A 20940-nucleotide genomic window follows, 5' to 3' on the forward strand; every position below is an offset into this window, starting at 1 on the left:
GCACTCCTGGTAGTGCTTGAGGAACCAGGTGGGATACTGCGAATGGAACCCGGGCCATCAGTGTACAAGGCGAGCACCCTGCCTGCTGTACTATCTTTCCAGCCCTCCCACCCCACCAATACTTTTTATCGTTTTGGGGCCACACCCAGCTGTGCTCAGAGGTTACTCATGGCATTGCACTCAGGAATTACTCCTGGCAGTGCCAGGAAACCATATGGGATCAAAATCCAGGTTGGCCATATGCAAGGCAAATGCCCTACCCATTGTACTATTGCTCTGGCCCTAAGCTCAATTACTTTTAATGTTCAGTACCTCATATGTGTATTAAAAATGGCCTTTTTCAAAACAAATGTCTATCCATCCTGCTTAGTGGAGACCAGTTAGTAGCATATAGTAGCCTTGAACCTGTTGCGGCCAGACAGCCCCGGTCTCCTTGTGACGATCCTAGAAGAGATCCACATTCCTGGCATAGTTATTTTTCTGGCTACAGTTTAACTGGGCCACTTCCTTCTGGACCTCACGATCTATAATTATCTAGGCTGCACAAACCTTTGGTGCAGGCTAAGGAAAGTTTCTGTGCCTCTTCTTGACTGAGGGAACTTTTGCGAATGACCTCAGCTCCAGTTCCTGCTGTGGTTTGACTGCCTCTTCACTGCCAGCTCTGTCCCTGCAGCTGCCCCCGCTCAGGCTGTTTAGACAGCTCGAGAGTTCTATCTAAGGGACTGGAGCGATAGTACAGCAGGGAGGGCGTTTGCCTTGCGTGCAGCCGACCGGGTTTGATCCCCCGGCACTCCATATGGTTCCCTGAGTACTCCAGGAGAAATTCCTAAGTGTAGAGCCAGGAGGAATTTCTGAGCATTGCTGGGTGTGACCCAAAACAAAGAGAGTTCTATCTGGGTCTCACTGTCCTACCTTGCTCTGGGTAATACATAAAAAGCTAGAGTGTCTCTTCTCTCAAACGTGAGTTCCTTGGTGCCACGGACCAAAATACTGCAGCTATTTTTTGGGAACATATTCCTGACTGCTGTGTGGGGTAGAATTTTTAAAGTTAACAATCCTGCTGGGAAAACCAGCCCACACACAGTGTAAATGCTGCGTCTTCCTTGGAAAATGCCAGTTATGCGCAAAGACGTCTACTGCTTTTGGGGGCGCGAGGTGGGGTGGTGATGGGCCATACCCAGTGGTGCTTAAGAGTCTCTTTCCAGTGGTGACTGGGGGCTGTGTGTTGCTGGGGACTGACATGCAGGTCAAGCCCCTTAATCCTTGTGTTGTCATTCTGCTCCATCTGCAGCTGGAAGAGGTAAGCTGGATTTATATAGCTTAAAAGCTGTTTATTGTAGCTTTTCATCATGGTTATGGGAATGGGCCCTCCAAAGGTCACTGGCTCTCTCACATGTGTGTCGTGCCGGGGATCAAACCCAGGGCTTCACAGCAAGCTCTCTACTGCTGAGCTGTATCCTGGCCTTAGTTCTTTCTTTCATGTCAGTTATGTGCCATTAATTTGCAAAGGCCCACAGAGGGGCACTGCGTGGACAGCCTGAGCAAGCTCTGTCTGAAAAGGGCAATTTGCAGACGTCACTTCCTGAAAACTTCCCCAGGCTTCTCTGCCATGACTCCTTTGTCTGCTAGTATCACTCTGAGAGAAAGTCCAGAAGAGGGCCAGCAAAGAGAAAATTAATTTATTTGCCCTCACAATGCCCTGGGCCACTGGGGCCCCACAGTCCAGCGAGCATGCCGTGCCGCCGTGCGGAGTGCCCGCTACCTCGCCCGGAGCTGCCCGCAGCCGCCTCCTTCCTGAACCCACCGCCCTGCTCCCACATGCAAGGGGTGCGCACGGCCACCTGCACACACCCGTGCCTGCCAGGACGGCGCTCGGGGGCCGGCGGCGCGCGTGTCCGTGGGCCGGGGTGGACAGGCAGGAGGCCGTGGCTCAGTGCAGAGAGCTGCTGTTCTGCTCTTCGAAGGCCATCTTGCCCACCAGGAGCTGGCTGTCCAGCTCCACGCCACTCACGGGGAGCTGGAAGAAGTTCATTTCGGCTGCTAAGGCCGCCATGGCCGAAGGGTCCTGGCCAAACTGAGCTCTCAACATCATGTCCATTTTCTCCAGCCTCCGCTTGAGCCGCTTGGCCTCCCGCTCCCGGATGAGCCGGGCCTGCCGCTTCTCCGGGGTCTCGTTGGCCCGCTTTAGTCTCATGGCCTCCCGGTCCCGCTGCAGCCGGCGTGCCCGCTGCTCGTCTGTCTCCTGCATGCGCTGCAGGCGCTTGGCTTCGCGGTCCCTCATGCGCCTTACCTCCCGCTCCTCGGGGGTCTCATTGTCCCGCCGGCTCTTCTTGGCCGTGCGCTCCCGCTCTAACCGCTGCAGCCGCACCTCCAAGGGCTCGTTCTGTCGGCGCAGCGCCCACTTGCGCACGCTGGGGGTCTGGGCTTCCAGGAGCTTCCGGTAGGCCGCACAGTTGTTACAGACCAGCAGGACTCCGGCAGGGTACACGAGAGGGCTGGCGGCCACGTCCTTCCCCTCTGCACTCGAGGGGCCCTCGCTGTGAGCTGGCGGCAGGCAGTCCACGTTAAGTACCTCCGGAAGCTTCTCACTGGAAAGCAAACGTATGCAACGGGTCACGTCTCCATGCCAGGCTCCAACCCTGTGTTCTGGTGCCCGCCACATTGGCAGTCCCTGGTTCATCTCTCGGGGTCAGCCTGAGGGACGGGGGCAGCCTCTATTGCCCCAGCCCGGCTTTTCTTGGGGCTGGGGTGTCACACAGCCGCATCTTAAAGTCCTCCTACGTGGCAAGCCAGCAGAAAACAGACTCCCCTCGCCAGGGGGTTTTATGGGTGCCAGAACACTGCACGGGAAGGCTGTGCAGTCCTCCCTGAGGGGAGACCCAGCAGGACCAGAGAGTTGACCATGCTCGGAGCTCCACCCTCAGAACCGGGGGCGGCGTGACACCCAGGGCTAACTCCTCCCTTCTCCTCTTTTTCTAGAGACAGCTGACTCAGGGGAAGTCCTCTCCCGCTGGGAATAGCTCAGGGAACAGCACATTTCCTCTTCCCTTAGAGGCGGGAATGAGCTGCGTTCTGCCCCAGGACGGGAGGGCTAGGCGCCCGCTCACCTGTTAAATGTGGCGTGGCTGGTGAAGCGGGCTCCGCACACAGCACAGTTGGACCGCTGGTCCTCGGAGTGGATGAGAAGGTGGCGACCCAGTGACCCTGGTGAGCTCAGGGCCCGGCCGCAGACAGGACACATGTAGCTCTTGGCGCTCACCACCGCAGCCGTGTGCTGTAAAACAGAACCCACTGTCAGCTCGGCCGCTCCGGAACAGACCACGGCACCTGTCGGGAAAGGTCCCTTCCCTGAACCTCGGGATCAAAGACTTTCCGGGCCAGGCCACCCGCTGGGCACTCAGCTGGGACAGTGTCTGGGACCTGGAGCTGACCTGGAGAATGGGGAGAGGAACTGGGCTGGGGACAGGTCTCAGAAGGTGCAGTGCAGATGCGTCAGGGAGCAAAGCGGGCCAAAGCTAGACGCTGGCCGTGAAGACTAGAGAGTCCAGGAGAATTTCAATGTCCTGTCTTCCCTTTATTCTTTCAACGTCTTCTGGGGGCTAGAGAGATATTCCAGTGGGTAGGACACTTGCTTTGCACACGGTTGACCGGGTTCAATCCTGGGCTCCCCATACGGTCCCCCGAGTCCTCTCGAAGTGATCCCTGAGCGGAGCTAGGAGTAGGCCCTGAGCACCACCAAGTGTGACCCCAAAACTACAACTAAAAATATAGTTTCCCGGGGGTCAGAGAGATAGCACAGTGGGTAAGGCGCTTGCCTTGCATGCAGCCAGCCCACGTTCTGTCCCCAGTACCACATGTGGTCCCCTGAGCCCGCCATGAGTGATCACTGATTGCAGAGCCAGGAATACTGAACACTGCTGGGTGTGGCACAAAAACAAAAAACAAAGAACACAGAAGTCTTTCATTCCGAGCCCCTTATTTATGCTTTCTCCAGCATTTCTTGTGTCAACTCTCTTCATTCTTTAAGACAAAGCCCTCATTAATAGATGTTAGGTTTTCACATTTTTCATTGTTTGATTTTGGTGCCAGGGATCAAACCCAGAGCCTCACACATGCATGCATGTGTTCTGGTATTTCCCTTTTTAAAATATGAAGTTTATAACTTAGTAAAAAAATGACTCATGTTTTCTATGTCAGCCTGGGCACCCAGAATATAATACTCACATATCCTGCTTGTTCTCTACGCGGGTCTGAGGATGCAAAGGGGGGGAAGAACGCGGGCACTGGGAACCTCTAAGGCATCACACATGCAAAGCATGCTTGCTTTATTTTAGGTTCATTTATTGAATCACCATGAGTTACAAAGTTACAAAGTTATTCATGATTGAGTTTCAAGGCTACAATGTTCCGACCCCCATCCCTTCACCGGTGTCCACCTCCCCTCCCAGTGTACCAGTGTCCCTCCTACTCCACAGCCTGACTCTTTCAGGCATTTTTCAGTCTTTTTTCCTTTGAGGCGCTGTGGCTTACAACACGACTACTGAGAGGGTTTCATGCGTGTCACTTTCCTCCTTTCGGCACCCAGGCCTGGTCCAGAGTGACCACTTCCCCCTGTGTCGAAGTGGTCCTTCCCCTTCCCTCCACAGCAGCAGCTTCCTACTAAGGACCCGTTCTCCTTCTTCGCCCTATTGTGCAAAGCATGCTTTCTACCGAGGAGCTCTCTCCCCGGGCCCCTGAGTTTCCTTGGGGGCTCACAGCTCCCCGTGCCGTACCTGGTACACGTGAGCAATCAGCTGCTCTCGACTCCCACAGTCTAGCTGGCAGAGGGGACACTGGCACAGTCCGAGTAAGGGGTCGGAACTCAGATTCTCCGCGGCCTGCAATTGAACAAGCAGACAATTCATGAGGCTGGGTGTCAGCCTCTCCTAGGGCCCCCCCCCGAAGGACATGTTCCTCTGGGTTCCTGCTGGAGACCCAAGGGGAAAAAAAAATCCCGGGGAAAGGGAGTTGCGTTTGCTTTGATCTTTGTTTTCTTCAGTTGTCCCAAAAAGCATTTATCTTTTTTTTTTTCTTTCTGTAGAAAGGTAAACTGCAGAGGAAGGCTGAGCTTCCCCTCTGCTTCCCGCAGGCTCCTCAGTGCCTCAGGTAACACTGACACACTGGCAAGTAAGCGCCTAGTTTTGCTAAGGGGTTACTTGCCCTGCAAGGAAGTGGGGGGCTCTTGCGGAAGCAGAACTGCAACAGGTAGGGGAGTGGGGTGGCTGGGAGGGGCGCTCTGGAGCTGGCTGGGGACCTGGGCTGGGAAGTCAGAGAAGGTTCCCAGGAAGATCCCGCACACAGCCAGAGGCGAAGCCCCTCAGCAGAGCCGGGGGGGTGGGGGGTGGGGAGGGGCGCCCGCCCTCAGATGTGTCACTTGCCTCGTTGTCTACCACTTCGGTCCCACCACCAGGCTGCTCTGCATTTTCTAATTCTTTCTCCACTTTGATCACCCCTCCATCTTCCTCTGATGTGTGGGAAGAGACTTCATCTTGTGTGGTCTCCTCTTCCTCACCCTCACTGTCACCTGGAACACACAAACGGTCACTTCCTCTGGCCCTGAGAGGAGTGTGTCTCAGTCGCTCGCCTCCCTGGAATTCGTGGGGAACATGCTGAGATTCCCGTTATGCGTCTGCATCAGTGTCGAGGAGGGTGGGAATCACTGGCACTGCTGTACTGAGCTGCAGCCGCACGCATACTCTCAAGAGAAAACTGAGCCAAAATGGCTCTGGAAAATGGGGACGGAGCCCCATGCGTCATGTTCAAAGTAAGCCCTCGTACACACGCTTCCCAGCATCTCACTCCAAAGGCATCCCCCGCACACCTCCCCACGCCGCCTCCCTGCTTGCTGGTTCCCTGTCCCCGTAACGTCTGCATCTTTCCTCCATGGAGTCAACACACGGCTCCTCTTTCCTCAGGAGCATCCAATTCTCTTCTCTCCCAACAAGCCCCAAGGCACACTTACAGAAACACCGTTTTTCTTTACTCTCATGGACAAAATGAGGCCGTAGTAAATTCATTCAGAATGATGTCACTTTACAAGGCCTCTAGTGCAGGGGGAAGACCAGCACGGCACCAGCCTCGTGCAGTCTGCGGTGGTATTTCACTTCCGTGTGCGCGCGGTGCCAGGGACTAAACCCAGGTCTCCAGCACGCCAGGAATGCACGTTTAGCGCTGAGCCCTGCACTAACGCAGCCTTCTAGGCTCAGGAAGTTCCTGGTTTCTGTGGACTCTGCTTATCTGGTAGATAGCTGGATGCATTCGGTGGAAGGAACAAACTATTCCTTAGGGTGAAATACAAGTTCTATGACTGAATGATGAAATGAGCCTATTTTACTGTGGGGTGCAGGATCTGGCTCTGGGAAGGTTTGTCAGTGGCAGGAGGGATGTATAAGATCTGTGCTGACTTTTTTCCCTCTAATCCTTTTTTTTTTTTCTTTTTGGGTCACACCCAGCGATGCACAGGAGTTACTGGCTCACTCAGGAATTACTCCCTGGCGGTACTTGGGGATGCTGGGAGTTGAACCCGGGTCGGCTGCATGTAAGGCAAATGCCCTACCTGCTGTGCTACTGCTCCAGCCCCTCTAATACTTCAAAATCAGTGGTGGTTGGGGGGGATGAGCGAAAGTGAACCCCACAACAAAGGGAGCTTTTCTCAAAGGGAAAACCATCCTAGTCCTTTGAAGCTCCTGAGAGGAAGCAGTCCATCAGCAGGCCTGCCCCCACTCCCCCAGACCCCCGGGCCTGACCGAGAGATCCAGGCTAGTGTCATGACCACTGTGTCATCCCGACCCCTCCCCAGCTCATTTGGAAAACTTGTAAATTTGTTCTATGATAATTACGAAGCAAGTATATATTTGTAATTAATTTTAAAATTCCAACTATATTATTAGAACTTCTTTCCACTTTTTAAAGTTTTTGTATAAAGGCCACTCCTGGTGATGCTTGGCCTGGTCTGCCAGCCTGGTGCTTACCCCATGGGGCTCATGGGCCCGGGACCCGAGGCCTCATGTTTGCCAGGCCTGGGCTCTAACACTTGACCTACCTCCCTGGCCCTGAAAAAAAATTTTTTTTTTGTTTCTGGGTCACACCTGGCAGTGCTCAGAAGCTACTCGTGGCTCTACACTCAGGAATCACTCCTGGTGGTGCTCGGGACCATCTGGGATGCCGGGGATGCAACACCCTGCTTGCCGTACTACAGCTCCACAGCCCCTCCCACCCCAAAAAGTTTTTTCTAATAAATATGCATCTAGAATGATGACACATCTTTTCTAGAATGAAGACCTATTAAGCTTTTCTAGATGTTGCCATTCCTACGTATTACTCAAAATTATAGTTTCCACTGGTCTTCTAGAAATACTTGCTATTATTATTATTTTTCTGCTTCTGAGTAATTAGTTGATGGATTGTTGTTACTTAATTTTTAGTTTGAGTAAACACAATAATTGCTAGAAGGTTGCAAAACACTTCTGCTTTTATTTTTTCTCAACTCCAAATGTGGAGAAAAATCAGAACTGTCACTCTGTATTGACACTTACAACCACCAGCCATCAGCGGCTGAGATTAGTCAAGTGTGGCAATCGTTCTTGAAAAATCATCTCAAAATTAATTTGTTCAGGGGGCCGAAGCAATAGTACAGTGGATAGGGGGCTTGCCTTGCTCACAGCTGACGTGGGCTTGATCCTGGTATCCCATATGGTCTCCTGAGCACCGCCAGGAGTAATTCCTGAGCACAGAGCCAGGAGGAACTCCTGAGCATTGCTGGGTGTGTCCCCAAGACAATTAATTTGTTCAAACAAGTCAAGGAACAATACACAGGGCCCCACCCCATCACCTGCCACTGCTTTTCCTTTCTCTTTTAGTCACAAGGATCTGCCTGGGACTTGGTGTGAGGGGACGTGCACTGAGGCATTTTCTCACCATACAGAGCCTCACCAGTGTAGAAAATCCTCTTGAGGAGCCCGAGAGATGGTACAGTCAGTAGGTTAAGGCACCTGCCTCACACTCAAGTCAACTCAGGTTTGATCCCCGGCATCACATGTGGCCCCCCGAGCACAGCCAAGAGTGATCCCTGGACAGAGCCGGGAGTAAGCCCTGAGCACCACTGGGTGTGGCCCCAAACTCCCCCACCCCCACCATAGTCCTCTTGTGAAGCTGGGTCCTCAAATACACATTTTTGTGAAAGTACTGACATTTCATTCATTAATCGCGAAAGAATAGATCCTAGAGATAGGGTTTCTGTTTTTCCCATTTGGCCTAACCCGGGGGCTGCTCAAGTACGAAATTATTTCTCTGTCCTTGTTTATCACAATCATCACAAACAGATCTGAGTACGGCACTGTGTCCAGCACTCCAGGTCAGGGGTTAAAATATAACACCAGACCTGTCCCTTCCCTTTGGATCAGCCGTGTCCGTACACCTGGAACCGCTATGGGAGCAGTGAGGATGTGCCGTCTCCTCCTTCACGTCCTCCTCCCCCCACGCACAGCCCCCCAGCGCACACACACTCTGATCATTCTTCTCCCATCGCCCTGAGTCATTACCAGAAGGTGCAGAACTCACTGCTACTGGAGTCCTGATCTCTGAGCTGCTGGATAGCTGGTCGCTGACTGCCAAGGTCTCCAGGAAAATCAGTTTTCATCATCGCCTGGCGGGCTTGCTCTTCTAGCCCAGCAAATACTTGATCCCCTGGTGGTCACAAGGAAAAATAGTCAGGCCACCAGCTGGGCAGCACATCCCCCAGCCAAGCTGCTTAGAAAATCAAACCGATCAGAGGGAGGAGGCAAGCCAGGCGGGGTCATTCCTCTAAGCCAACCGGCCTCCGCTGCTCCTGGTGCAGCTACTCTTCAGGCAGTGAGCCAGATGCCCTGGGAAGCATCACCTGCTTCTCTTAGAGCCTCCTAATCTTGACTCCTTTCAAAAAGTGGTCACCTGCGACTTCACCACATTCACTTCAGACTCCCAATTCTGCTTCAAACCTTCCATGAGGACTGGGGAGATGGAGGCAAGAGGAGGGAGAGTAATGGGACAAATATGTGGCAACAAACCTGGGTCTGACTGCTCAGTCTTACTATGTATGCTCTCAGGCCCTGCCTCAGGGTCTCGCTGAAACCAGTGCTTCAAGTAATCTAAATAACAGTCTCTCTAATCTCAGCATTCAATTTCTAGGACATGCTCTGGAAATTCTTCCTTGACTTCCTAATGCCTATCAGAATCAGACATGAACAAATCCACCAGTGGCTGAATAGTGGATTTAAGGAAAACAGAATATATGATGCATACAATAAAATCATAATAGAATATAAAACTTTATGTATCATAAAAACTCATATGGCTAAGAAATAAGCTTCCCAAGTAAGCTACGTAATTTGCAACAAATAAAATTCTATCTGGTTTTCTAGGACCAATGAGATAAAATTAAAAAAAAAAATTATTTATGGAGTGTCCAAAAACCTTGTTCTTTTTTTTGTTGTTGTTTTGTGGGTTTTTTTTTTTTTTTCTTTTTGGGTCATACCTGGTAATGCTCAGGGGTTACTCCTGGCTCTACACTCAGGAATAACTCCTGGCAGTGCTTGGGGGACCATATGGGATGCCAGGGATCGAACCTCGGTTCGGCTGCGTGCAAGGTAAATGACCTACCCGCTGTACTGTTGCTCTGCCCCTCTATTTTTGATTGTGCATTTACTTCTAATAAACTCGGCTTGTGACCTGTAAGGTCACTTAAGAGTTAACACTGGAATGTACTTTCATTCCCAAGAGGACATGCCCAAGGAAGAGAGAGAATTGGATTTCTTGAGGTTTCCATTCAGTCAGACTGGAAACTGCGGTCCCCATTCTCCAGCCACCAGACAGAATAAAAGCCCTGGTGACAAGTTTGACAATAGACTGGGCATTTTCTTCCTGGAGACAGAGGCAAGTAAACAGGCTCAGGTTCCGAGAGGGCAGACTGGTGAGAATGGACTGGACGGCTGACCTGCGCGGTCAGCCGCCAGGTGGGGCAAGATGGGATGGGAAGTGGGCTTCGCGCGACCCGAGGCATCCAGCAGCAGCTGTTCGCCTCTCACACAGTTCTCTCGCTACCAGTCACAACCAGTGTTACTGGTCTGACTCTCCAGTCCTAGACGGTCCGTCTTCCCAATTCTCTGTACAACTCTCTGTGGTAGGTCTTTTTACCCATATTTTAATTAGGAGAAAACAAGTCTAAGTATTAAAGCTGAGAAGAGCTAATATTTAATTCCTCCCCCTATGCTCCATATTTTTTTCTGTCTTCTAGCAGAGGCAGAAGCAGAAGTTTCAGCAGTTCGTCAGCTTGTCTCCGGGCTCGGGGGTGGGACACACACACACACACACACACACACACACACACACGCGCGCGCGCGCGCGCGATGTGATTGCAAGGTTAGTGTTCCCTGCATACCAGGAGGAGTCGACACATACAACTTGGGCATCAAAACCAAGTTCTCGTGGTGACAGAAGAAACCCTCATTCTTGTGCTTCTGAGCCCAGTGATGAGGACCAGGCCTGAGTGTCTTCTCTGGCCGGCACTGTGTGTGGCAGCCAGGTGCTTGGCATTCAAGCGTTTTTCTAGTAATAAGCTGCTTTCGATTCATGTTCATAATGTCTGACAATACACTGGCTATCAATGACTTCCAGGGCAAGAATACAACTGCATCTCTCTTTGCAGAAGTAAAATATTTCATTTCTCCATGTCAGCTCCACTAAAACAGCAAGACCATAGCAACTGAATAGTTACTAAGTTCTACTGGATAGAGGATGGGCAGCTATGACGGATGCCAGGGAGCCAAGTCTATAGCAGCATTGCTCAGTGTCATCTTCAGTGACACCTCCAGTCTCCAGCTAGAAAGGACCTGGATCTAAAACAGACGAACAGACATTTCCCCTTAAGTAGGGATCACCTCTGGATTGTCAAAAGGACGTATAAAAGGAACATCCTTTGGAGATCAGCTTGGAATTAAGTTTTGTCTTCATCAAACTGGATTAAAAAATTATTTGTCTAGGGATATCTAAATATTTAGACTTTCACAGATCAGGAGTCTCTTCAATATGACTTTCCTTAGAGAACTTTTGCTGGCAATTTTGCCTAGAACAGTTGGGAGGAATTAATTCAGCTATTCCTTTTCCTTTTGGTAGGTTGGGAAAAAAAGTCACTTTTGTTAATGTTTGTTTTGCCTTTTTCATGTGTGAGATTGAACCCAGGGCTTCACATATGCAAGACATGCTCTACCACTGAGCCACAGCCCAGTCTGCAAAAGCTGTGCTTTCATATTTCACTCCATTCCTGATGGGAGGAAAGAGCCAGGGGAATTTTATTCCAAGGCTGTTCCCTTGGGCCCGAGCAAAAGTACTGTGGGTCGGGTGTCTGCCATACACTTGGCCAACCGCAGTTTAACCCCTGGCATTCCATATGGTCTCCTGGGTCCTGGCAGGAGTAATTCTTTCTTTTTTTTTTGGGGGGGGGTCACACCTGGCGATGCACAGGGGTTACTCCTGGCTTTGCACTCAGGAATTACCCCTGGCCGTGCTCAGGGGACCATATGGGATGCTGAGATTTGAACCCAGGTCGGCCGCGTGCAAGGCAAACGCCCTACCCGCTGTGCTATCTCTCCAGCCCCCAAGGCAAGAGTAATTCTTAAGTGCAGAGCCAGGAAAGACCCCTGAGCAATGGCCGGTGTGGCCCCCGAAAATGGAATAAACAAAAGGCTATTCTCTTTTAATTAACACAAAGCAAAATACTTAGGAGACATTTTTTGGTTTGGGGGCCATACCCAGCAGTGTTTACTCTGATTTTACTCAGTGTTTACCAGAATCAAGTTTACTCTTGATTCTGTGCTCAGAGATTACTCCTGCTGGGCTTGGGGAACCATACAGGATGCCTCGGATCTAACCCCGGCTGGCCGTGTACAAGGCAAGCTCTGTGCCCACTGTGCCCTCTCCAGCCCCCAGGCAGGCATTTTTAAAAGGGAACGATCCTGCCGGCTGTAACTCTCAGCAGTCCTATCTAACCCCTCCAGCCACCCGCCCAGGACTGTCCCTTAAGTAGGCAGTGCCATGTGCTGGCATGTTGTATTTACTGAAGTCTCATACTACTGAGTAAGTGGACACAGCTGCCTCGCATGCGTCCTGCCAGGTTTAGTTCCTGGCACCATACGGCTCCCCCGCTAAAACTCGCTGGGTACAGCTCTAGAGACCCCAGCACTGAGGTGGCCACGGCACAGCAGGGCCTGAACAGCATCACAAACTCGAACTATCAGCAGGGACCCCCTCACCCGCCACCCCACCCCAGGCCTCAACCAAAAACCAGAAGAAACGCTGGTTTCCCAGAGGGGGCAACGCCGCCCCCTGGAGGGCCTGGACCTGGGTGGTAGCAGGCGTGGGCACAACTGGGGGCTCTGTGGCTTCAACAAGGAGGGCTGCCAGGCGGGCACCGGGTGGTTTCTTCTCTGAAAAGCAGGTGGTAGCCGAATACGATGGGAACCTCTGTCCAGGACGCAGGGTATTGAGGCAAGGCTACCATCTCATTAACAAGGACATTTATTTGCTTCTTAATATCTGAGAGCCTTCTAAGCGCCACAGGTAGAGCCAGCTGCTACCTCTCCTTCTGTGGGGGCTATAACAACAAATATACTTTTTTTTCCTTTTTTGGGGTCACACCTGGCGATGCTCAGGGGTTTCCTCCTGTCTCTGCACTCAGGAATTACTCCTGGCAGTTCTTGGGGGGACCCTATGGGATGCCGGAGATCGAACCTGGGTTGGCCGTGTGCAAAGCAAACGCCCTTCCTGCTGTACTATGGTTCCGGCCCCCAAATATACTTTTTGTCGGACTTGGTTACCTTTTTATCAGACCAAGGAATAGGGTCACAGAAGCATGGCTGGAGAACAGAGAGATGCACAAGACGCCACAGTACTAGAGACAATGATTTTACGGTTCTCTCGAGTCCTTGGCTGCAGTTAAAAGAACGTGGTTTCTCACTAACAGAGGTCGAGCAGCAGAGCTGACCCCTATGCTGAGAGTGGATGTCAAGTTCAGGAGAAGAGGGGCTCGAACCAGGAAGGAGAGGCTTAGGGCCTCGTTTCTAGATGACAGTCTGTGAGCCAAGGTGCCATCACAGGGTGCGGATACACCCACTTATCTCATGGGGAGGCTGACAGAGTGAAGGCAGAAAGTTCTGCTGTTAAGGAGGGGGGTGGGTGGGGGGAGGGCCGTGAATCCCTTTTCCTCCATCTCTTTAAAAGCTAAGGAAAGTCTTAACTGAAATTGAAAAAGTCTAGTGTATATCTGCAATCTGAAGACCATCTCTCAGGAAAGCATTTTCTTTCTTTAGTGTTTGGTATAAATAAATCAAATCAAAGTGTTTGTAAGAGATTCCATTTTCAACCTCTCCAGAAACCAAAGCCTGAAAGGAGGAGAGCAGAGGAAGTGGGGAGTGGTCGGACGAGCTCTTAGCCCGGCAGCGAGCAGTGTCCCTCTGCCTGACGATCCTGCACCTTGGCTCTGGAAGCCTGCACCAAACCTTTAATGAACCGGGTAAAACACCGACGGGTCTGGGTGTGTCTGGGGTAAGGAGAGACCAGGGTAGTGATTTAGCTGCATAAGCAGTCCTGAGAACAGCGAGTACCAGAGCAGCCCGTCTGCTGGCTTCCCAAGGAGATGGAAAAATGCTGTTGGCCCACGGAAGTGGGAATCTGAATCTTTTTTTTTTTTTTTTAAAGAAAGATTTATTTATTTTTTGCTTTTTCGGTCACACCCAGCATTACACAGGGGTACTCCTGGCTCTGCACTCAGGAATTACTCCTGGCGGTGCTGGGGGACCATATGGGATGCTGGGAATCATACCAGGGTCAGCCGCGTGCAAGGCAAATGCCCTATCCGCTGTGCTATCACTCCAGCCCCTGAATCTTTTTTTTTTCTTCAGATTTTGAGTCACATCTGGTGATGCTCAGGGGTCACTCCTGGCTCTGCACTCAGGAATTGCTCCTGGTAGTGCTCAGGAGACCATATAGGCAAAGTGCCTGACTCGCTGTACTATCCCTCCAGCCCCTTATATTCTTTTTAGTGGACTTTGAGCTTCCTGCCACACCATCATCCTCTCAGGGGCAGATCTAATGAAACTCAGTCACTATTCCGCTCTAGTGCTGACTGGCTGTGACACTTCAACAAAGATTCTGCAGGCTTTCCTGCCTCCCAGACCTTAAGTCCATTCCACTGACTTTAAACAGACAAGCAGCTCCTTCAGTTCAATACATCTGACTGGCTCCATTTCATGGCCAGGAATTGGAGACAGACGTGGTCCGAAGTCTGCACGCACTTACGTTTCCTGGCCATTACTTCCCGGCAAGCAGACGCTGACCTTTTAGAGAAGGCTGCCAGCTCAGGCCCCAGCTAGCAAAGCAACTGCAGGTCCTCAGCCTCCAGCACGATTTCCAGTATCTTTTCTTCTTTGGCAAGGTTTAGTCCATCCCTTCTGAGGCCTTCATAGTTCCCTGCTCAGGTCCATCACCGGGGCGGGGGGGCTACACTTCACGGCAGCTAAATGCTCCTGCTCTCAGCCCTTGGAGCTAGCAGAGTCCCGGGCCTCCCCCACACGGCCAGGACCCCCCATCTTGTTAGCACCGGACTCTACGCTGTGGATGACGTGTGACATTCTCTCTCCTTCTCCCCCTGTTCCGCGTCCAACACCCACCGGCTCACCCGGGGTTTGACTGGCTTTGCAGGAAGGAATGCTAGGTTGATGCAGGCACAAGCCATGCCAGTCTTTAGTGGCTCTCCTGGCCTTGCCACAATCATGCCATCATCCCCGAGAGCTACTTCCCTCCAATCTCGCCATTCTCTTCGGACAGCGCCTTCACAGGTCAACAGCTAACTGCTGATATTATCTGACTTGTGAACCAATGATCTTATGAAGGGCATCTTTGCTGCCCTGCCTCCCGGGGTCCAATCTGTGTCTTCTACCAATACTCACCTTCAGTCAAGAGAAGACAACGTCAACCACTGTGCTAGAGGCGCTTCTCTCTCTCTCTCTCTCTCTCTCTCTCTCTCTCTCTCTCTCTCTCTCTCTCTCTCTCCCCTCCCCCTCACCCCCCATTCACACGCACTCAGGCCCGTTAAATTTTACTGTTTTAGCAGTCATCCCTGAATCCTTCCTAGGCACCACCTGTACATCAAGCAGCCTCCTGCATGATTTGCCCGTGCCTAGAAGTGTCCACGTGGGGGCTGGCATGCGGTATGCCTTTAATCAATTTTAGTCCTGTTATCTTAACTCCCAAACTAACAGTCCTTTACATGGAGAGGGGATTTATTTTGTTTCTTAATCTTGACACATTGATGCTGCTGCAGTTTGTGTTATGCCACAGCCAAGTGTGACCCAAAGTTGCTTCACACGATCATCCTGTTAGAGAATCTGCCACGTCATACCCCGAATTCTTTTCAGACGTGTGTCTGTGCTTCAGCGAGCTGCCCTCCCTACTGAGTGATCTGATCCTTTATAAACAGCTACGCGAGAATGCCCATCACCCAGAACACAGGAAATTACCTGTCTTAAGCCTAAACAAATGTGGGGTCCGAGTGATAGGACAGAGGGTATAGCACTTGCCTTACACTCAGCTGACCTGGGCTTGATCCTCAGCACCTCATCTTGTCCCCTGTGCCCACCAGGAGTGACCTCCAACCACAGAGCCAGCCCTGAGCACTGCCAGGTGTGGCTCTCCTCTCCCTAAAAAATGTACTGTTAATTTATTTAAAACAATATATATATATTTTTGCAGTACCAGGGATTAAACCCAGGACCTCAAACCTGTGAGGCTCGCACTCTACCACTGAGTCACACTTTCTGCCGCTACTAAAGCGTCTGGAAACACCCTTTATGAGCAGTACTACAGGAGAGGGGACACACAGGAGCACAGGCAGGAAATAATCCCTAATGTCTCAAGGTTATAAGCTAACGACCACGACAAAGCCCCCATGTGAAAACGTTGAGAAACAACCCCAGGCAATAATGCATCCCTGGTCTGTTTCCTCTCACATGTGCACATGTGAATCAGCCGCACTGAAACACACTGAATGTAACTGCTACCTCCTCGTTCCTGCTCAGAAACCTTTGGGAGCTCCTCACCGTGCACAGAACAAAGCTTGAGCTGACCTTGGTTTCTACACACCATGCAGGAACCGAACACCTCTAACCTCACGTCCTATGATGCCGGGACAAAAGGAATTCCTAATTCGCACGGTCTTCATGTCCCCTGAATATATCACATGTGCTCCCTTTTGTATCTTCGCTTACAACATGTCCCTATGTGATTCTTAAGTCCTTCACCCCTTCCACTTCCCTCTTAAAATCTGCCTTCTGTCTTCAGGACCAGGGAAGTGGCTCAGTGACAAAGAACATGCCTTACATGTATGAGATCTGGGTCTGATGCCTGGCACCACCACAAAGCAAGCCAAGGCCTTTGTATCTCTAAAAGCCCTGTTCAGGTTCATGGTTTGGCACGCCTCCCGCCAAGCACTCCCTCACCGTCAGTTCAGGGGGTCTCTTAATGCCTCTCAACGTCTGCGCTACAGCTGGCAACATCCCTGGTGGCACTTACTGTTTGCCACCGTGTGTGTGTGTGTGTGTGTGCGCGCGCGCGTGCGCGCTGCATATACACACATGCTACTGACAGAGAGCTCATCATCAGGACCCGTGGCTTGCTGCAGCCTGACCCCCTTCCTGGCCTCCAGCACGGGTCTTAGCACGGTTGGTGTTCTATAACCTGGACCCTGTGGGTGAACCTCGGGCGCCTCCTCTAGCAATCAGACACATTTTAACCAGAGGCGCTGAACCTGTCTCCTGAATGCAAATCACCCTTCCATCGCAACCCCCAAGGTCCCCCCCCAGACTCCGAGGACGGAGCCCAATACTCACAGTGAACTTTATTTGGATTCGTCTGTTTCCGACGGGACATGTTTCCCGGATCCAAGTGCTCCGGCTGTTCCCAGTTTCCCCACTGGAGACGCGGCTACCTCCACGCGAGGTCCCGACCTACAATACAGGGACCCGTGTGAGAGCACGCCAGCGAGCCCACAGACTGTATAAAGCCCGGAGAATAAGACAAGTCACTGAGCTTATAAAACGCCTCAAGTACAAATAGCTAACAGAAAGAAAAGGACGGAGAAAAGAAAGGGAAGGAAAAGAAGAATTCTAGCAGAATAATCAAGGCCCCAAGAAGTTTAAGATGGGGAGCTCTTGAGAAGATTTCGAAGATGCCACACTAAATCCATCGGTGGCATCCAGAATACTGTTAAGTGACCGAGATGACTTAAGAGGACAGGAAAGGAAGTGAAAAGAAAAATAATAAGGCAGCTAGCACTGGAAGCAATGAGAGTCCAAGTAATTCATTAGCCCATGAATGGTAAGAGGCAGCCAAGGGAAGGAAGCGAAGAGGTCAGAGGCTCACATGTCACAGTCCCACTGTGCACCAGGCCTGGAATGTGCACTAATGGGAGCCTCCAGACATTTTTTTTTTTCAAGAGATTATCTCACCTGGAGGTGACAAAGGCATCACATTCCTGTGAGAGGGAAATGTCTCATCACGCTTAGGCATCTGCGAAGGAAAACAACACGGGAAACAGAGCCCGTGGGGATGCAGGCTCAGTGCTGGTGACCCCAGGGCACAGGCGCCCGGCAGACATCCACTGCTGAAAATGGGCTTCAGCGTAGGGCCGGACGCTGTTCACAGTGTTGAGCACTAATTCAGTTCCCGCTCTGAAGCATCACCCGGCTCCTACGCTCCGGAGCAGAGGTGACAGGGGGAACAGGCCTCTCCACCCAGGTAGCAAAAGAGCAGTGAGAGGCGCAAAGAGCGGAAGCAAACCGCAAAGACAAGTATCGCAGAGGCAGGCACCTGCGCGCCGATCAAGGCTGGAGTTCCCGGGCAATCGTGAGACATCCCCAGCAGGAAAGCAGTGCCAGGGAGTCAGAAATGTATCACTGGTAGAAGCCACGAAATTTCCTTGGTGAGACAGAGTGAACGGGCAGACGGATTAAAACGAGACAGATCCTCTTTCCTAGCGATGCCAAGAAGGCGAATCTGGTCGCCCTCCTTTCCTTTCAGTTCCTGCATTCCCAAATTATACTCACGATGAATAAACAAACAAACACAAAATTGCAGCTTACTGCTTCAGGAGGCCTGGGAAGAGGCTCCCACTAATAGCTCTGCTCTGCGCTCCAGTGAGTGGAGACTCACCTCTTGTTAAGCCTCCCTCTAGGTAGCCAGAAAGAGCTCAGACCTGTCATCAGACCCTGCCTCCCCTTACCAAAAGAAGAAAGAAACCGCAAATGGCAAGACGGGCCTCCAGAGGAAGTGCAGTCTTCTATCATAGCTGCGTATCAAACACAGTTCTTTTTCAGACCTTTAATTAAAAAAAAAATACAACCTCCAATGTACACAGTAAGCTGCCCCCCTCGTCCATTTAGATGGTAATATGCATCTATTCAAAGTTTTGTTGATGTGATTTCTTTCTAATCAAGTGTTTGTTTTAGTAATGGAAGTAATGAGTTTTATATTTTTCCACTTTGTGGGTTTTCCCTGGATATTGCAAAGCTGTGATGAAATGCAGGCTATTATTTCTTCTAAAATGTATAGAAACACGTCTCTACGAGAAAAAAAAAATCTTACTCTTTAAACTTTCTTCCCATCAAGATCAGAAACTGGGGCCAGGGAATATAGCGCAGAGGTAAAACACACACTTCACATTGATAAGACCCTGAGTTCAATCCCTGGGCGACAGCAAAAACCACACATCGGAAGGGGGTAGGGGAACTGATCAGAAATGGCAACTGTGAGAAGTAATAAAGCTCCTTCTGGAGGAAGGCCAACTAGTGGGAGCCGGGCTCTACTCAGATCACGGCAGCGCCGCAGGAGCTCAATATAAAAGCTCCAAGTCCTAGGACAGAGATAAATATCTGCATATTTAAATCGCAAATGTCCTCGGCATCTCGCAATCCTCCTAGTGGCCAAATGGGGAAGTGACCAGATGGTACCCAATGGGACTTCACACCTGAGGAGTCAGAGGGAAAAAAACAAGAAGAGCTCCCCTCTTCCCAAAACAAAACCCCCAAACAAAAAACCGCACGGCTCCCTGGGAAATCAGTCATAAATAAGCAAATGGTCCTCACAGGCCACCTGTGGACCGCACAGGAAGAGATCCAGAGGATAGACTACGCCTGTTTTACAGGCAGTAAAAGCCAATAAAACCCATCGGCACTTTGCCCTGCAGCTCACTCCCTTTCACTTCTCACACCGCCTCAGTTCCCGAGCCCGAATGCCACGCGCACAAAACTAACTGGATCGCAGCCCGAACAGCACCATCTGGAATGAACATGGGGCAGGAAGACGGCGGGCACGGGAGCCTCAGGTCCCCCCGCGCTGGGTTCTCCAAGGCAGTCAGTTGCGGAGGCTTTGGAACGAGGCTGGGTGTCCTCCGGATGGGGCCAGCGGCGCCTGAGCCAGGCCCCCAGCAGAGCACCTCTCCAGCCTGAGCCCCCTCCCCAGCCTGGCCCCATCCCCAGCTTGAGCCCCATCCCCAGCTGAGCCCCCTCCCCAGCCTGGCCCTGTCCCCAGCTGAGCTCCGACCCCAGCTAAGCCCCTATTCCAGCCTGAGCCCTTTCCCAAGTCGGAGCCCCGTCCCCAACTGAGCCCCGTCCCCAGCCTAAGCCCCGTCCCCAACTGAGCCCTGTCCCAGTGTCCCCACAGGTATGAGGCTGCAGCTTGATGGCACACCACTGACTTGGGCAAGAAAAACCAAAGCAAAGCCACAACCATCTCGGGGGCCGGGGGACCCAAGCTTTAAGGAAAGAAGGTGCGCTCCCCACCTCCAGCTCTGCGGCAGTTCCCACGGAGCAAAGTAAACTCGCCCGGATCCCGGCGATTCTGTGTCTGCCAAACATTAGAGGGGGGGGGGGGAGACAAGAAGGCTGGTCACGTAGCCGCCTCGCAGTCCCCTCCCCGTGTCTGGCGTGGGGCGCGCGTGCAGCGGCCCAGATGGTCACCCCGGCGCCCCCAGCCCGGGTCTCTCCGGCCTGCGCACAGGTAGCTCCCGGGGCTCGTCTTCTCCGAGACCTGAACGTGCTGGCGCGGGGACCCGGGGGCCGCACTCCCACGCCCACCGTCGCCGTCCCACGGCTCCACCCCGGGCTGTCAGCGGCCGCCGGGCCCCGCCGGGCCGCCCCGGGCCCACGCGCCGCCGCCCTGCCCCGCGCCCCGCCGGCCGGGAGTCGGGCCCGGGCAGCCGCTCGCGCCCCCCGGGGCCGCCGCCCCGCCCGTCGCCCCCTCCCCACGCGCAGACAAAGAGCGACAGCGGCGAGCCGGGGCGCGGGGAGCCCCCGCCTGCACCCTCGCGGGCCCGGGGACAAGGAGTCGGGGCGCCCGCCTCTCCGTTCCGTTCTTTTGCTTTTACCCCGCACCTCGGCGTTCTGCGGCGCTCCGGGTGCCTGGGCCCCGCCTCCGGACAGACGGACCGTCCGCCGGACAATGGGCCCCGGGCCGCAGCTCTGGCCGGCCGGGCCGGGGCTCTCCGGGATCGGGCCCCGGCGGACGGTCGGGCGGCTCCGGGCCGAGCCGGCGGCGGAGAGCCGAGGGGCGGTGCTGCAGACGGACAAAGCCAACGGCAGACAGACAGACGGAGGGGGGAAAAGATGGCGACGCGGGCGGCGGGAGCGCGCGGCTCGCGCGCCCGCAGCACCAGGGCGCGTGCACGAGCCTCTCCTCCCCCCCCCACCCTCTCGGCCCCCCTCCCCGCGCGCGCGCCCGGCGGCCTGGGCGGGGCTGAGGGGCGAGGGGTCCGCGGGGGCGGGGCTTAGGGCGGCATCCAATCCCTGGAGTCGGACGGGAGCCCCGCGCCCCGCATCC

At 52.9% G+C, this 20940-nt stretch overlaps 1 protein-coding gene across 4 annotated transcripts; it reads right to left on the reverse strand.

The window, feature by feature from the left end:
• Window positions 1-1658: 1658 nt before the first annotated feature.
• On the reverse strand, window positions 1659-20736 carry ZNF821 (zinc finger protein 821). Of its 4 annotated transcripts, XM_055145100.1 has the most exons (9): window positions 20496-20736; window positions 19905-19968; window positions 17574-17634; window positions 16956-17072; window positions 8599-8724; window positions 5418-5563; window positions 4773-4877; window positions 3108-3274; window positions 1659-2588 (listed from the first exon to the last, which is right to left on the reverse strand). In XM_055145100.1, the coding sequence occupies exons 4-9, from the start codon at window positions 16993-16995 to the stop codon at window positions 1931-1933; spliced, it is 1242 nt and encodes a 413-aa protein (XP_055001075.1). In that variant the 5' UTR covers window positions 16996-17072; window positions 17574-17634; window positions 19905-19968; window positions 20496-20736; the 3' UTR covers window positions 1659-1930. The 4 variants fall into 4 exon arrangements, with proteins under 4 accessions (XP_055001075.1, XP_055001073.1, XP_055001074.1 ...); XM_055145098.1 differs by lacking the exon at window positions 17574-17634 and having other exon boundaries at window positions 20496-20735; XM_055145099.1 differs by lacking the exon at window positions 17574-17634 and having other exon boundaries at window positions 20489-20735.
• Between the last annotated feature and the right edge of the window lie 204 nt (window positions 20737-20940).

Source organism: Sorex araneus, chromosome 8 (assembly GCF_027595985.1).
Source record: "Sorex araneus isolate mSorAra2 chromosome 8, mSorAra2.pri, whole genome shotgun sequence".
NCBI classification, from domain to species: domain Eukaryota; kingdom Metazoa; phylum Chordata; class Mammalia; order Eulipotyphla; family Soricidae; genus Sorex; species Sorex araneus.

What these genes read in the sequence shown, in the direction of transcription:
- ZNF821 (XM_055145100.1), bottom strand. Translation starts at nt 16,995, where the DNA reads ATGTCCCGTCGGAAACAGACGAATCCAAATAAAGTTCACT. An exon ending in GAATCCAAATAAAGTTCACT is followed by an intron (nt 8,725 to 16,955) that starts GTGAGTATTGGG and finishes TGTGACCACCAG; the next exon opens with GGGATCAAGTATTTGCTGGG. An exon ending in AGCCACGCCACATTTAACAG is followed by an intron (nt 2,589 to 3,107) that starts GTGAGCGGGCGC and finishes TTTGCTTTCCAG; the next exon opens with TGAGAAGCTTCCGGAGGTAC.